This window comes from Motacilla alba, chromosome 4A (assembly GCF_015832195.1).
Source record: "Motacilla alba alba isolate MOTALB_02 chromosome 4A, Motacilla_alba_V1.0_pri, whole genome shotgun sequence".
In the NCBI taxonomy this organism is placed as follows: domain Eukaryota; kingdom Metazoa; phylum Chordata; class Aves; order Passeriformes; family Motacillidae; genus Motacilla; species Motacilla alba.
The window spans coordinates 5,251,644-5,268,750 of NC_052045.1; the positions used below are offsets into that span (position 1 = coordinate 5,251,644).

The window sequence follows — 17,107 nt, forward strand, 5'->3', positions numbered from 1 at the left end:
TCCTGGGCACGGGTGGGTGAGGAAGGGTGGGAAGCTCTTGGGAAGGGCACAGGGAAAAGGTGCATTTCCTTCTCACACACCTTCATTGTTCATGGAGAGTGAGGTCAAAGAGAAACTGTCACGTCCACAGCACCGTGGCTTTGGGAACTCCAAAAGCAGCCATAGAAATGGAGCTGGGGCAGGAAAAACGGCTGGGAATTCTCCCAGGAAGTCACACAACAGCAGCACAGTGGGAGAGCTGTGCTGGTGTGGCTTCACAGCTTCACGGAAGCGTGGGGTCACTGCTGCCAGCCCCTGGAACAGAGCTGGACAGGCTGAGCCTGGGAACATCAGCACAAGGTGGGAACCAGGGATGGCCATGAGGACAGGGAGACGGCCACGAGGACAGTGACCCACGTGATGAGTCCAGCTTTAATCATGGAATGGTTTGGGTGGGAAGGGACCTTAAAGCCCATCCAGTCCCAGCCCTGCCATGGGCAGGGACACCTTCCACTAGAGCAGGTTGCTCCAAGCCCTGTCCAACACAGCCCTGGACACTTCCAGATGCTCCAGTGCTGCTTGGAGCCGTTGCCAGCATGGATAAAGGTTTCTTCCCCTAAAACATTCCCCACTGCCTTGGCAAGCCAAGAGCTGCTGGGTCCCACTACCCCCTGTGACCATCCACATTCCAGTCAAACCTGGGGATGGGAGAATAGGAGAATTCCTTAACTCCTTAACCAAAGCTGGGAACAGCATATTATACATCCTCAAAAGAAAGCCAATATAATAAGTGGAAAATTCAGAGTGGGACAGACCACACTCAAAATATTCAAAATTGAGAAAAGCAATACTTCATTTGACGTAGCCATGGAGATTGTTTGGTTTTGTTTGGGGGATATCTTTTATTTTTGATTTGGTTTTTTTTTTGCTCAACAAAGCCACAGTTGTTTAAAAACAGACAAATATAGACTATTTTGAGATGCTGGAAGAATGGAGATTCGTGAGAATTCGTGAGAATTCTGTTTTCCCTCTGACGACACCAACATCAAAAAGCCTCCTGAAAGCTATTTCTGATCAAGGTTGCAAACACCGGTGTCAGAGGTGAGCTCCCCGCCGCTTACAAGCAGGAGTAAAACACTCGCAGCGCAAACACGGCGAGGGGACCCCGTCAGTTCCCACCGGGGCGGGGGGGTGGGCACGCCCGCAAGCTTCCAGGCGCTATTTCCTCGGGAGGTGGGAAAACCCTGGAAAAGCCGAAGGTTTCGGGGTCCCGGTGGGGCCGGGGCGGGGCCGGGGGCGGGATCGGGGGCGCGCCCCGCTTTAAGAGCGGCGGGGGCGCGCCCGGGACAGATCCGCGCCCGCTCCGACCCCGCAGCGCTCCGGTAAGGGCTGCGCCGGGGCTGCACCGGGCTGGGGGGTCCCGGGTCAGGGGTGGGGGCTTTGCCTCGGTGCCCCCCGCTTGTGCCGAGTCCTGGTTTGAGCCGCCGGGTCCCCCCCGAGCGCCGCCGCGCCGCTAATGAGCTGCGGCGGTAATTAGCGGCCGCGATGATCGCTGCGCTCCTGTCCCGTGTCCCCTCGCAAAGGGCGTGTGGGGCTTGGGAGGGGAGTTTGGGGTTTTGGGGCATTCCTGTCCCTCCCCGAACGGGGAATGCAGAGCCCGGAGCGTTCCTCGGGATGGGGATGCTTCGTGTTTGTGCTTGGAACGAACCACAGCAGCGGCTCTCTGCTTTTGGGGTGTGTAGTTAAATTGAGGGTAATTTCCTGGGGGCCAGAGATGCTCCGAGAGCTGGAGCCCCTCTGCTCTGGAGACAGGCTGGGAGAATTGGGGGTGTTCACCTGGAGAAGAGAAGGATCCAAGAAAACCTTAGAGCCCCCTCCAGTGCCTAAAAGAGGTCCAGGAGAGCTGGAGAGGGACTTGAGATAAGGGATGGAGGGGCAGGACACAGGGAATGGCTTCCCACTGCCAGAGGTAGATGGGATTTTGGAAAGAAATTCTTTCCTGTGAGAACCTGGCACGGGGTGCCCAGAGAAGCTGTGTCTGCCCCATCCCTGGAAGCATCCAAGGGACCTGGCATAGTGGAAAGTGTCCCTGCCCATGGCAGGGGTGGAATGGGATGAGCTTTAATGCCCTTTCCAACACAAGCCAGTCTGTGATTCTATGACAAGCTATAAATTCATCTGTGCTGCATCAGACTGGGGGAATACCAGTAGTTTAGGGGTTTTCTCCCTTTGGGAGCCTTTTCTCATCCACTGTGGCTCCCTTTTACCCAGTGAGCTGAATCCACCAGCACACAAATAAATGGCTCAGTGAACCACGACTGTACAAATAAAAAAGTGGCAGAAGCGATGTTTGTCTTCAGTTCAGTTCGTGATGCAAACGTTTGTCTTCAATTCATGATGCAAATGCAAAGCCTTAGCTGGGAAATGCTCTTTAGTGGGATTCTTGCAGAGTTTTGCAGATGCATTTCTGGGCGTGATGCTCTCTCACGTTTGAGCTGTTGGATTATGAACATCAGTTTCCTTTTAGTTGCAAAGCTCAAATTATGTTTAGAAATACAATAGAAAACAAGTCTTGCTTGTCTTTTGGACAAATACTTCGAGTAGCTGTTTAAATTGTGGGCTGGTTGCTGGAGTCAAGGCCATAATGCAATAAAAGCATAAAAGATCCTTGGCACGTGGACTGGTGGCTTTGTTCAGGATTTCTAATGAACATCACTCCGTCTGCCCTCGGGTGGTGACAGTCCCCTCGCTGACACCTGCTCAGCTTTCCCTCCTTTGTGCACTGCAGATAATCAAAGGACTCTTTTAAAAGAGTACAAACACCAAAATAGCTGAAATGTAACTGACACTTGGAAGCCTTGAGCATCCCAGAGCAGTTCTGAATTCTGACTTCAGTAAGTCCTGGGGGCAGAATCTAATACTGCCAAGTTATTTGTATGGGTGAAAATATATTTATCAGTAATTTTGAGCATATTCATGGCACAGTTGTGCGTTCTCATGGCTGATGTTGACCCAGCTTCTGCTTTTGTTGTTGTTGCTGTGGTGTCCAGTTACTTCAGCTGGCTCTTGTCCTGCAGTTCTGGTCTCAAGCTGCAAGGGAAGTCCTGCTTTTGAGCCATTAGAAACTGAAAATCAATCAAAAAACAAAAAAAAAGAGGAGAATCAGGGCTGAACAATTATTAGGGTCCAGGACCACTCCTCCTATTTTAAATTTCACAGTGCTGTTGTCACCTTTGTTATCCCTCTCTGCTGTTTCGCTGAGTAGCTGCCTCAGTGTGTGAGGATTAAGAGATTTTTTGGTAATTTAATGTCCTGATGTCTTGGCCTCGAGGGAGGTCTTGCACCAGGGGAGGGTTAGATTGGATGTTAGGAAAAATTCCTTCACCAAAAGGCTCAACAAACCCTGGAGCAGGCTGCCCTGGGAGGTCTGGAGCCATCATTTGTTCCAAAACATGTGGATGTGGCACTAGAGGACATGGATTAGTGGTGATCATGGTGCTTGATGGTTGGACTTGATGGTCTCAAGGGTCTTTTCCAGCCTTAAGGATTCCATGGTCCTCTGATGTGATTCCATGACTCTGCCACACTTTGTCACTCATAACCAGTTGTTGGTACCTGGTTTTGGCTGAATAGGTGTAAGTTTCAAATCTGAGTAAACTCTAGAAAATAATCTTTAGTAGGAGAGATGTATTTTGATATGGAACCTTTCATACTTACTGAAAAAAAAATCAAAATAAATCCACAAAGTCAAAGAAACAGGACAGAACTTTGAGTGCGACAAGTATGGAGATTCGGATTCCATTTCTAATTTTAAAAATATTCTTCCTTGCAAGCATGCAAAATGGTAAAACAAAGCATTTTTGTTTTCTTCTGAGTTTAAAGGAAAGGAATACAGAATCAACCAGACTGGAAAAGACCTCAGAGATCATCCACACTATGATCAAACACCACCTTGTCAAATAAACCATGGCACTGAATGCCCTATCCAGTCTTTCCTTAAAGACCTCCAGGGACAGTGACTCCACCACCTCCCTGGGCAGCTCATTCCAATGCCCAACAACCTTTTCTGGGAAGAACTTCTTCCTGACATCGAAGCTAAGCCTCCCTTGGTGCAGTTTAAGCCCACGTCCACTTTTCCTGTCTCTGGTTGGATGTAGCGGGGATGGGTCAGATCCACACCCCTTCTCAGCTCTCTCCTGAGACAGATGACAGATTTTTCCTCTTATTTCATCGCAGATATTTATTTTCCGGTCCTGCTTTACCTCACCTGCATTTCCCCCCCCCCCAGGCCTGACACCATCCCCAGGGAGTTGGCACCCCAGCTGGGCACCATGACAGCGCTGTCCCCCAACCTGTCGTGCCACCACCACTCCATCGACGACTTCCGCAACAGCGTCTACTCCACGCTCTACTCCATGATCAGCATCATGGGCTTCGTGGGGAACGGCGTGGTGCTGTACGTGCTGATCCGCACGTACCGGCAGAAAACGGCTTTCCAGATCTACATGCTCAACCTGGCCCTGTCCGACTTCCTGTGCGTGCTCACGCTGCCCCTGCGTGTCATCTACTACGTGCACAAGGGCAACTGGTTCTTCAGCGACTTCCTGTGCCGCCTCTCGTCCTACGCGCTCTACGTCAACCTCTACTGCAGCATCTTCTTCATGACGGCCATGAGCTTCTTCCGCTGCATCGCCATCGTCTTCCCGGTCCGCAACATCAGCCTGGTGTCGGAGAAGAAGGCGAAGTTTCTGTGCATTGGCATCTGGGTGTTCGTCACGCTGACGAGCGCGCCCTTCCTGCGGAACGGGACGTACGAGCACGGCAACAAGACCAAGTGCTTTGAACCGCCGGAGAACTCCCAGAAGACAAACCTGGTGGTGATCCTGGATTTAATCGCCCTCTTCGTGGGCTTCATCTTCCCCTTCGTCATCATCACCATCTGCTACACCATGATCATCCGCACCCTGCTGCGGAACTCGCTGCGGAAGAACGAGGCCAACCGCCGCAAGGCCGTGTGGATGATTGTCATTGTCACCGCCACGTTCCTGGTGAGCTTCACGCCGTACCACGTCCTGCGCACAGTGCACCTGCACACGCTGCGCCTGCGGGGCCCCGGCTGCGCCGACACCGTCTTCCTGCAGAAAGCCGTCATCGTCACCCTGCCCCTGGCCGCTGCCAACTGCTGCTTTGACCCCCTCCTCTACTTCTTCTCCGGGGGGAACTTCCGGCAGAGACTCACCACGCTGAGGAAGGCGTCCTCCTCCAGCTTGTCGCAAGCCTTCAGGAAAAAGATCTCCGTGAAGGACAAGGATGAGGAACCCTTTGGAGAAAACCAGAGGGAGAATGGAAAGGCAGCTGTGGCTCCTTTGTAAGGAAGTTAAACATTCCCCTCAGAGCTCTGGTGGGGGATGGAGATCTCTGAACTCTTCCAGAAGATGGGATGGAGGCTTTCGAGCCTTCGTTGGAGTTAAATAACTGTGGACAGTCCCTGGTTTGTGGTACTTGGTGGCAGAGCTGCTGCTGGGGCCGGGCAGCCCCTGGGACCCCCAGAGCCACGTGGGACAGAGCAGCCACCACCAGCAAGCTGTGGAGCTGCTGCTGAACTCCCAACCCCCTTCCAAGGCTGTATTTGTGTCCTTTACATATTTGGGCATTTGCTTCGTTTCACAACTTTCCAAGAGCGTTAATTCCCCGAGCCAGCGGGAAATGTACACAAAGCTTGCGGCGCGCGGGGAGCTCCTGATGAACAGCAAGGGCAGAGTTTTCACTGGAACTTCAAACAGCCGCCAAGTTATTTACACAGCGAGGCCAGGATAATTCCTGCCCTGCTCCCAGCTGCCTCTGGATTTTGGTTTTTATGATCATTGTGTGTGTTTTAGGCTCCCATGGCTGTGCCTGGGCTGCAAATTGGGATGGGCCCCTCTCCCAACCCCACTGAGCAGCTCGAGAGGTATTGGTGGGCAGCAGATTTGCCAGTGTTCTCCCTGTTTCTAGAAAAATCCATGGGATAAGTTGTAGAATTGCAGTATCCTACTACACAGGATAACTTAGGAATAAGGATGAGAGGGACTGGTGAAATGATGGCTGTAGGATTCCGAATATCACTTCAGTTTTTGGGGAAGTTTTAGGTAAAAGTGGAGCTCTGTATGCTTGGAGTCAGATTAGCCTTTCTCAACTATTGGCCAAGGGTGTTAAATTAATAATACATTTTAGAAAAGCTCTCCAGGATGTTTGATTCTGTTACAGAGTGTTCACCTCACCCACACCTGGCAGCAAAGAGGCAACACGAGCTCCTTAGAAAGGCTTTTAGGAAGAGCTGGAGATTCAAAATCTGGATGAGATGTGATGCTGAAAAAACATTGGGTTGTTGTTCTTCTGTAAAGAAAAACTATAAAGTCTTGGATGGAGGGAAACATTCTTGTAATTTTCCAGGGGATCTGCGGGAAGGTAGTTCCCGCTCTGCTGGAGCAGAGCCTGGCCGGAAATGTGAGACACATCCTGACAGAAATAGAAATTCTTGTAGGATTAAACCTCACTGTTCATTTATCAGCTCCCTCTCCAACTGAAAGTGTGTTTGGATATGGTATTTATGAAATTACTCAATGTTATCTTCAATAAAGAAAACAGTTTTAGTAGTGAAGAATAACAGTGAGCAAAAGGAGTTTGGCTTGGACAGGCATCTGCTGGAGAAATTATCTGTACAGATAATTGGAGTGTGAATTCTCTCTTGGCACCACAGCCACAGCTCAGCAAAAGGCACTTAATAAACCAAACTCACCTGCAGGACAAATGATGGATGTGAATTTCCAAGGAGATCTGAAATTCCTTTGTTAAATTTGAAGGAAAAAGCAGTAGAGGGCTGAAAGCTGCTGCTGTAGGGTAGAGTTAAAGACCCCCCAGGAGGGCAGAGCCAAGATTTCAAAGCCAGAACTGCAAATTGTTCAGGGAAAAAATGTGAATGAATTGGCTTAAACTCATTTTCAAGGGTCAGCACTGAGTATTCCACTCGTTTCTCCAGGCTTTGAAGGCATTGTCAAACTGTAAAAAATCCTCATGGATTTTTATTTGGAATATGCAGGAATAACATGCCCATTCCCAAAGTTTAAACTATTGTACAGTAAAGCTAAGTGTGTGTATATATATATTTATATATATGTATATATTGCAAAGCCTTTTTATTGTACCAGATGCATTTTTTAACCTTTTGCCTTTTTTATTTGAATTAGACAATGTTAATGGCAAAGGAAATGGCAGCTTTTTTACTATTATTTTTATTATTTTTTGTGCAATAGGAATGCCTGTTTTAAAAAACTTTACTGAAAACCAAACGAAGACATTGCAAGTGAAATTTTAGTTACTGTTTTCTGTGGCTCATTTGAAAGTCTCTGTTACGGATTCTTCTTCGCTACAATAAAACTTTATTTGCACGCAGCACCAGAGTGTAATATTTGCTTAATAATAATAATTTATAATGGTGTCATAAACACTTAGAGCAGCACAGATGTTGCTGAGATGTTGGGGGAGTTCTTTTGCTCCAGCCAAACTGGACTTTGCTTCCAACTTCTCGAGATTCATCCACTACCTGGAGCTGCTGTTTGGGGATGTGTTGGAGCCAAAACACTTCTGAGGGTCTTGGTAGATCTTGCAGTGGTGGAGCAGCCCAACAAAAAGCAGCTGGAACCTGGATAAATTGGGATTTACAGACAGAAAATGCTTGGAAGACAGCTGGAGGAGCAGGGATGCTCTTGGTGGGGGGATTTTTGTCTGTTCTGCGTGGCCCCACATCACAAATGCACAGAAAAGTCTGCTGGGAATGCTTTCTCCTTGGAGCTTCCCAAAGCAGGTGCAGGGTCTGCAGGGGGGTGTTTGGTCACAAAGCTCCGGCCCAGAGGCGTGAGGAGGGGCTTTGCCACCATCTCCGGGTGACAATGTCCCCGCGTGTGCCTTTGCCCTGGGGACACAGCAAAGCCACCCTGGCAGCGACTCCCGGCAGGTTTTGCTCAGGAAGAGGAGCCTGCAGAGAAAGCTGAGCACAGAAACAGGGATTGTTACCGGGATGGGGCAAGCTAGGAGTTGTGGTGTTTTAGGGGCTGTACACTGTGACAGGAGCTGGGAGTTGGGGACCAAGTGTCACCCTGGTGCGGTGACAGAGACGCGGAGAAAACGAAAGTGAGCGGGTTGGGGTTTTTGCTTGAAACGGGGCTATTTTCTGCTGCAGTTTCTGGTCCAATGGTGTCCCCTAGTGCTGAGCCCTTCCCGGAGCCTGTGGCTGCCGAGGTTTCCTCTTTTCATTCCGTCCAGCCCCAGTTCCTCTCCTGTCATGGTCCTGTTTCCTCTGGTGCTGACCCCTTCGTTCCTCCCCTCCCACCCCTGCCTGTATTTTATTTCACAATCTTTGGGGTTTCCCTTTCTACCTTCCTTTTGGTTTTCCTATTTCTCAGGATGGATGCTCCAGCTGGGAAGGACCCAGCCACAAAAAGACTCAGGACCCTCCTCCTGCCTTGGGCTCCAGCTACACGCTTGACTTTGCCTAAAAACCCCTGATTTTCCATAGGATGACTGTTCCAGTATGGACCTGCAGAGCTTCCTCTGGGAGCTGGTGGTGAGTCCAGCCCTTGGGCATCACCTCCTCGTGCCAGTTTGGCCTGGGTGTGTCTGGGAGGGTTATTTGTGACCAAACCAGTACAGCTGGGGGTGAAAAGCTCTGCGAGAAGCTGGTTATCCATGTGGGGATGGAATGATCCTGCCTGTCTCCCGCCAAAGGGAAGGGGGCTGCCACACAGGCAGAGGCACAGCTGGGGACTTCAGAAACTGCACGTGGGACATGCTCACCTTAATTCCATAAACTGCTTTCCCATAAAACTCCTGCGGGATGTGAGAAGCCAGCAGCCCTTCAGTTTAATGAGCAATAAAGTCCAAGCACTGGCAATAAAGAGAGATTTCCTCTCATTCCTGCTCCAAGCATGGAGCCTCCTCCTCCCCCATCCCTGAGCATGAATTTTGGGGTGGAGGGGCTCAATCCATTCCCACTGCCTGGATTCCCCAGGGATCTGCACTGAGAAGCTCTGGCACCCTTAAGGAGGAGCTAATTCTCAAGCTAAACCTTGAATTAGCATTTTTTGCCCAATTTCCACTGTGGTCCGACATAGGAGAGGGACTTCTCCCACATGGCAGGAGGGAGAACACCAGCTCTTTATCCTTCCCCTACACAGGGTACGACCTGATTACCAGGGAAAAAAACTAAGGAGCAAAAATGAAGGAAAGCCCGGCAGATTTTGAAATACCATCAGCACCCAAATCTCTTAGAAACATTCCTGAAAGCAATAAAATGTCTTAGAAACATTCCTGAAAGCAAACCTGAGGGATGAAAAGCCCAGCCTGACGCTTGGGGTTACAAATCCCTCTTGGGATCAGCAAGGTTGGGAGCTCAGCCCTGCTTCTCCCAAACTCCTAATTCCAGCCCTGAGAGGGGCTGCACGTACAAACAACTCTTTGGAATATTTGCAGGCTTCACTGGAGGGGGAAATGTGCCCGTTTTGTTCTTGTCAGTGTGGTTTCTTACGCTTCAGAGGAAAGCATCTGCCCTGGGAGCAAAGCAAGGGCCCTTGGCTAGGTCAATAAATACATTCCTGGTGGATCTTCACCAGGTTGGGAGGCATAGAAGGAATACGGCAGCAAACCCCCACATTTTTGTTCAATAATAAAAACTCCCAAGTGCAGGAGGTCAAACTCCACTGCTGCAGGTCTCTGCTGGGGCAGGCAAAGACTAAACAGAATTTGGTTTGGGTTTGGCCTCTCAAAATCCCTTTATTTGTGAGGAGCACAACTCCCTGGTGATCTGCTTGAGTTTCCTATCAGCAAGGTGAGGTCACTTGGGTTGTTCAGCCTGGAGGAGAGGGGACACAGGGGAGACTCCTCAGGAGCTGCAGCTCCTCCTGAGGGGCAGCTCCAATCTCTGCTCCTTGTGACAGGGACAGGACCCAGGGAATGGCTGGAGCTGTGCCAGGGGAGGGTCAGGCTGGATTTTAGGAAAAGGTTCTTCCCCCAGAGGGTGTCAGGCACTGCCCAGGCTCCCAGGGCATGGCCCCAACGCTGTCAGGGATGCACAGGGCGGGATTTTTGGGGTGTCTGTAGAGGGCCAGGAGCAGAACTGGTGATCTTTATGGGTCCCTTGCAGCTCAGGGTATTGTGTGACTCTGACAGGCTCCCCACAGCCCCTGAGCCCCCCAGTAACACCTGGAGGGTTCAAGGACAAGAAGCAGACTGCCACCATGTCCCTGCTGCAGGGACACACAGGACAGGAGTGTCACCATGTCCCTTCTGCGGGGACACACAGGACAGGAGTGCCACCATGTCCCTGCTGCAGGGACACACAGGACAGGAGTGTCACCATGTCCCTTCTGCGGGGACACACAGGACAGGAGTGCCACCATGTCCCTGCTGCAGGGACACACAGGAAAGGGGTGCCACCATGTCCCTTCTGCGGGGACACACAGGACAGGAGTGCCACCATGTCCCTGCTGCGGGGACACACAGGAAAGGGGTGCCACCATGTCCCTGCTGTGGGGACACACAGGACAGGGGTGCCACCATGTCCCTGCTGCAGGGACACACAGGACAGGAGTGCCACCATGTCCCTGCTGCAGGGACACACAGGACAGGGGTGCCACCATGTCCCTGCTGCGGGGACACTCAGGACAGGAGGTTCCTGCAGGTGTTTTGTCTGACCCGCCCAGAAGGCTGCAAAGGGCTGACTCTGGGTTTGGGAGCAGTTATTGCAAAAGGCAGCCTGTGGCTGGACTGTTAGAATTGCATCTGTCCCAGGATGCCCCAGGATCAGAGAGGCTTTATTTCCTTTCTGAGTAACCCTGAGACAGCCCCTTCTCTCTGCCCTGTCCTCCCCACGTTACTCATGGCAGGAAGCTGCTGACGTGAGTGAGGGCTGGAAAATGCTGCACTGCCCTTTCACCACGAATTTTCAAGGAAAATGGAATGAAAAGTTCCCCCAAACTGGCCTTGAGCCACTGCCTCCTGTCAGCAGCATCTCCTCCCACACTGCCCATGTCCTCCATCACCCTGAACCACCCTGCCAGAGGCTCACAGGACTCCAGAGCTGCTCTGGCTTCCTCATTTCCCAGTAGCCAGGTGGGAAGGGCAGGGCAGCAGCTTCCCTACAAACCTGGAGCAGCATCCTCAGCTCTGGGGAAGGGCTTGTGGTCCCCAGCTCCAGAGAAGAGGCTGGAGCAGGGCTGAGAGCCCTCGGACAGCCCAGCCCAGAGCTGAGATGGCCCAGATGTGTCCCAGAGCAGGCTCCCCAGCAATCCCAGGTTGGGCAGGACTCCGGGGGGGCAGACGCTGAGCTCAGGTGGATTTTCCTCTTGGGATGTAGTGTGGTGAGTCCAGTCAGGGTTAATCATATCCTGTGGGAGGAAAAAGAGCCCTCAAGAATGTGAACTAATGAAACAGAGGTGCTGAGGAACGGATGTCAAAGCCCTGGGGGACAGTCCTGCACATCCTCAGCTCCTGGGGTAGATCCTCCTAGGATCTATCTGTTCAGATCCTCCTAGGATCTATCTGTTCAGATCCTCCTGGGATTTATCTGTTCAGATCCTCCTGGGATTTATCTGTTCAGATCCTCCTGGGATCCCTCTGTTCAGATCCTCCTGGGATCCATCTGTTCAGATTCTCCTGGGATTTATCTGTTCAGATCCTCCTGGGTTCCATCTGTTCAGATCCTCCTGGGATCCATCTGTTCAGATTCTCCTGGGATTTATCTGTTCAGATCCTCCTGGGTTCCATCTGTTCAGATCCTCCTGGGATCCCTCTGTTCAGATCCAAATTGTGCCTCTAACACCAGCTGATGGTCGAGTTTGCCGCCACTGTGATTAAAACTAATCAATAGAATCTGAGGTTGTTCTGAGGGTCAGCAAATGTCCCCGGTGCATCTGCACATGGCAGAGGACACTGGAGCCACTGACAGTGCTGAGCAGGAGCCTCCAGAGCCACAGAGAGTGGCACCAATGATTCAACTCAAATTAAATGTCTAATTATGATGACTCTCTCCCATGGTGGGAATTCTGCTGGTGAAACAGCCTCAGCAAATATCCAATATTACACCGAGTTTATGTAAACTCAGGCACAGCCTCCACGGCTTCCAGAGAGGTGCCCGAGCTCGTGGCCTCCTCCACCAGCACTGACCCCTCAGCAGAGATGTATATTTTGATTTTCCCCTGTTTATTTCTACTGGGTGTTCCTCTGAAGCAACTGTGCTCCAACAGGGACTGCTGGAGGAGGAGGCAGCTCTTACACTTCATTCTCAGAGAGGGCACAATCCGTGGCTAAACTGACTCTGAGAAGGAAGTGGGGAGAAGTAGAAACATGGTTTATTAGCTATCAGATCTAGGAAAACAACACAGCCAGGAAAATACTGCCCTCCTGTGAACCAAGGAGAGTGATAATGAAAAGTTAAAGCTGAAGTTTCAACCCCAAATGTAATTCAATTACAAGAAAAAAAAATGTAAATTCTTCAGCCCCTGCTTTCCCTGGAAAATTGAAATTTCTACAAAATACCAGCTCTTCATCCAAACTACAAGGATTATGTCAGTACAAACTGCAGGAGTTGTAGGGAGAGGGAGGAGATTTGGGGCTGTAGTAAATTGGGGAATATTTTTATTTCTATTTTATGTTAACCTTCAGGGTTTTTTTTTTTAAGTTCAGTGCAGCAGCACCACAGGAGAGCATCACCTTTGCCATCCCAGCTCACACAAACACAGTTTGGACTCCTTTTGGATGGAGGGATTTATATTTAAAGACTTTTATTGATGGTTTTTGCTGGATTTTATACAGAAATACATAAATAAGAAGACCAGGGGCAGCAGTAAAAAGGCAACACAAGACCCTGACATTGGTGAGGCATTTCCTGTCCCCTCTCCCAAAGCTGAAGGGGTCAGGACCCCCTAAGGAGGCACTGACAGCATTTTATCCATCAGAAGGAGGATTTTAAAGCCCAGCAACCTTTGGTAAGAGCAGGGATTAAGAGAGCTCCCTGAGTGACACTGTGACAAAAGGCCAGCCCTGCTCGTGTCCCACACGCGCTGCCCGGGGACGCTGCTGGCACCGCTGGGGGAGAAAAGATGAAGTAACAGCAAAGAGGGGAAGTGAAAAGGAGATTGCTTCATTTCTTTATGAAACAAGGGTCCTGTAGTTCTCTCAAAACATGTGTTTGTTTTTGGAGGAACTGCTGGAACAGACACCAAGGCCCCACGTGTCACTGGGGAAGGATTTGGTGGCTCTGCAGGGTGACCGGTCACAGGGGGCCACTCACAGGTACAGATATTCCATGTCTGGAGGCTTTCCCTCGGCTCCAGTAGAAATATTGAGCACGATTAAGACCAAAGAGAGTCATTCCAAGCTTTTTATTGAAGGAGGTTCTTCAAACAGTTGGTGGGAATGGGGCAAAGCCACTGCTGGGGCTCAGCCACCCCATCCCTCTCCAAGGCAGAGGAACCGTGGGATCAGGGCTCCCAAATCCCTTCCTGGCACACAGGAGCTGCTCAGCCCCCTCTCACAGCTCTAACACAAACCTATCCTCATCCTGTCATGCTTATCTCACCCCTTATCTCACCCCTAACAAGTGGGGACTCCTGACTGCCCTGGCAAGTGGGAAGTGACTGATTCCTGGTGTGTCAGTGAGGCACAGGGGCAGGGGCTGGTGCTGGAGCACCAGGCCATTCTCCACCTCCTTTTCCAGCAGGAAAGTTCATCCTGAGCTCACCACCAGCTCAGGATGAGCACCAGGGGTGGTGACCAGGAGCACTCCCTGCAGAGACAGCCTCAAGGCACATCCCAGGAAATGTCACTCTGCTTCCACCCCCCTTTATTCCTTCTGCTTTTCTCACAGTGATTGGAAAATCCACTGCTGGAGCATCACAGCCAATCCCCACATCAATCCCATGGATGAGCTCAGCTGGCAGCTCCTCCAGGCCCCAACTGCAGCCTCTGGAGCCACCAGCCCCTTTTCCAGAGCAGGGAAATGGCAAAGCCAGCACTCCTGGAGGGGAGCCTTTGGAAGGGCTCCCTGAAATTCCCCACTCCCTGCAGCCTCCAGCACCAGGCGCAGCAGCAGGGAAAGCAGTGAGGTGGATTTTTCATAGCAAGAGAAGATGGGGAAGGTGGGAAGGGCCCAGTTTGGGGTTTTTTTTCTGCTTTCTCTCCTAAAGTATCCTCAATAATTCCACTTGCAGGTTGTCTCCCAGAGATCTGCTCTGCCAGCTGAGAAGTGCTCCTTGTGCCACCAGCTCCCATGGAATATCAGTGCCTGGACCTTCCCTCTGAGGGTGGGAAACCAGATCCATGCCAATCTCAAACTGGATATCATTAGCCCCAAACAAATAAGTAGATTTCAGTAATGGATACAACGTGGAGGTTTCCTGGAGGAGCCAATATTTGAATTCTTCACAGCTGCATCTCTGCCTTTTTCTGGGTGGGTTGGGTTTTTTTTTCTCTCTAGCCTGAAGTGCTCCCAAGTGCCTCATGCCATGTGGCTGCTTCTTATTTGCGTCCCAGACCTGATTCACAGCTCTGCTCTGATACAAAATCCATCAGATAGAAAATGCTCCTTGGGGTGGGGAGAGCCCCTTCTGCAGTGCTGAGGACACTGATCTGATGGGAAGGGGAGCTGTGGCTGCAAGAGGAGACCCCAGCACAGAGCAGGGGCCCCCAGGCCTCCATCAAGCGAAAAATGAAAAATAAAACAAAAAAAAAAGGGAATGGAAACAATCACAAGGAATGGGCTTATTGTAGGAGAGAGCAAGTAAAAGAGGTTGTTTGGGGACAGGGAGGAAAATGCCAGATAGGAAAGAAATAGAGCTCTGAAGAGAGACAATGGAGAACTGGAGGGAAACAATTGAAGTCCCATGTGGACAGGGAGCAGGGAGATCAGGGAGCACGGGCAGCTTTTCCCAAAGGTGCTGCAGCTTCCAGCACTCTCAGCCCAGGGCAGCAAACCTGTGCACAGGGCAATTTTGGTGCCAATGTGAAGGGAAAGGGGTTTGCATGCCCTAAAAGTGAGGTGGGGGCAGTTAAAATAAGGGCAGCAGCCAGAAAAACGAGTGAACCTGTGGAAAGGTAGGAAACCTGCTCCAAGTGCCCAGCAGGAAGGAAACAGCCCAAACAAAGGGATGAGCATCACATTACACCTGACACAGGAATATTTCAGGTTTTATCAGTCCTCCACTGCTGAGGGCTCACCTGCAGCTCCCCTGGATGTGCCCTTCAGAACAAGTTAAAAAAGAGATCAGCGTTTCAACAACTGAACTCAGCCTTTTGTCTGCTGGAAGAAAAATCAATTCCAAATGTGGAGATTTCAATACAGGCTGTAATTTTGTTACAATTCAGATTTATTCTGCTTGCTTTCTTCCCTCTTTTTTTTGGGTTTCTTTTTTTTTTTTTGTCCTTCCCCTCCTCTCTGTTCTCCAGACATTGGCTCTGCTGCCTGTTCTGCTCTCCAAAGACCTTTCTCAGCTGAATTCCATGCAGGAAAATGAGCCCCTGCCCAGCCCAGGGAGTGAAATCCCCTCTTTGGGATAAACCCACAGGATTCAGGTGCTTCTGCAGCATGCTGGAAACATTCTCTTCATGCAGAGCAGCAGGAAAGCACATTGGAGATGGTTTGTTAAACAGCTTCACTCTGATTTAGAAAAGCCTCATAAATGAACTTATTTTGGCTTTCTCCTTTCATCACCAGAGCAAGGACGAGCATCTCCAGCTCTAACATGCTGAAATGATGGTTGCTTTGATTTCTTGGGAGCAGGTGAGCAGACCTGACCCAGCCCTGGGGTGCCCGTGACAGGGTCAGCTGAGAACTGTCCCCGTACCCACCTGGCAGCAGCTCTGCTCCTGCTCCCGAGCCTTCCCTTGCTGCAGCACCTTCCCTGGGCTCTGGGGATGCAGCAACACCAGGGAGGGAGGCAGGATGGGCTCCATCCCACAAGGAGATCCTGTTTTCCCCAGCTGAACGTTCTGCTCTGGAGCAGAAGCCCCAGCGTTGCTTCCCAAGGCCTCTGCTTGGACCTGCCCGTTCCCAACAATTTCTTGAGGCACAGAGTTCTTCAGCCTGTTTGGATTTGGGGTTTTTTTTCTGTCTTGTTTGCTTCTTGGCTTGGGGCAAGAGTTATAGATTTATGGCTAAACAGAGCCAGTGGTTGGAACTGGACTGAAATGAGATGTTTGATTCCTATCGGGGCCCTTGCTGAATAAATTGAGGAGAAACGGAGCAGAAAGACCTTGCAGAATGTGGGAGAGACCAGGCAGGTGTTCCACAGCCTTCTCCTCACATGGTGGTGACAGCAGCTCCACACTGGGGCTGAGAGAAGTGAGGAACAACTTCCCCACTCCATGTTTTTACCATTTACAGGTATCCAGTGGCAAGGTGGGAGCTCCAGCCCTCCCTCCTGCACGGCAGAGGGATGAGGGCAGGCTCAGCTTTTCCTCCCTGCTCACAGAAAGTTCTTCAGTGCGCCAGGTTGTAACTGCCTTTCCCAAACAGCCCCTGTTGTGCTTGCAACCTGCAGGATGGGGCAGAGGGAGGCGTGGAGGCAGCTCGAGGTCAGGACATGCAGTGTTTGCTCGTGAGCTCTGCCCCACTACGAGTGAAGGAATCATAAACCAGGTGTTCCCCAGCGCTGAACTTCATCCCTCGCCACCTCCAGCAGCCATAAACACCAGCAGTGTTTGTTGTGGGCTGCAGAGGGCTTTTGGTGGGGTTTTTATGGTGACTTGGTGCCAGCAGGTTTGTGGATTCGGGGCTGATGTTCAGGGGGATTTTATGGGAGCAGGTCTGTGCCAGGAGTTCCTGGTCTGGTGAGGATTCTTGAGGGGTTCTGGATCCTGCTTGGAGAAAGAAGCACAGACAGCAAAATGTGGTGTCCACCTGCATTGCCATCCCCTGCCAGGCTTCCCTGCCTTCCATGCTGGCCTGTCCATACTGATACAAACACCGGTATTTTCTTCTTCATACGTCTCTTTTTTGCTATAAGGCACCACCAGGACTGAACCAGGACTGCAAACCACTGAGAAGGCAGAGAGTTCTGAAAACAGTACTGAACCCAGAAGAAAATCCCCAAACCTG

The 17,107-nt window shown here is 50.9% G+C and overlaps 1 protein-coding gene across 1 annotated transcript; it reads left to right on the forward strand.

Moving 5' to 3' along the window:
• Nucleotides 1-1,308: 1,308 nt before the first annotated feature.
• CYSLTR1 (cysteinyl leukotriene receptor 1) lies at nucleotides 1,309-7,401 on the forward strand. The gene is made up of 2 exons (XM_038123189.1): nucleotides 1,309-1,361; nucleotides 4,268-7,401. Exon 2 carries the CDS (start codon nucleotides 4,311-4,313, stop codon nucleotides 5,349-5,351), a length of 1,041 nt encoding a protein of 346 aa, XP_037979117.1. The 5' UTR covers nucleotides 1,309-1,361; nucleotides 4,268-4,310; the 3' UTR covers nucleotides 5,352-7,401.
• Nucleotides 7,402-17,107: the final 9,706 nt, after the last annotated feature.

What these genes read in the sequence shown, in the direction of transcription:
- CYSLTR1 (XM_038123189.1), top strand. Translation starts at nt 4,311, where the DNA reads ATGACAGCGCTGTCCCCCAACCTGTCGTGCCACCACCACTCCATCGAC.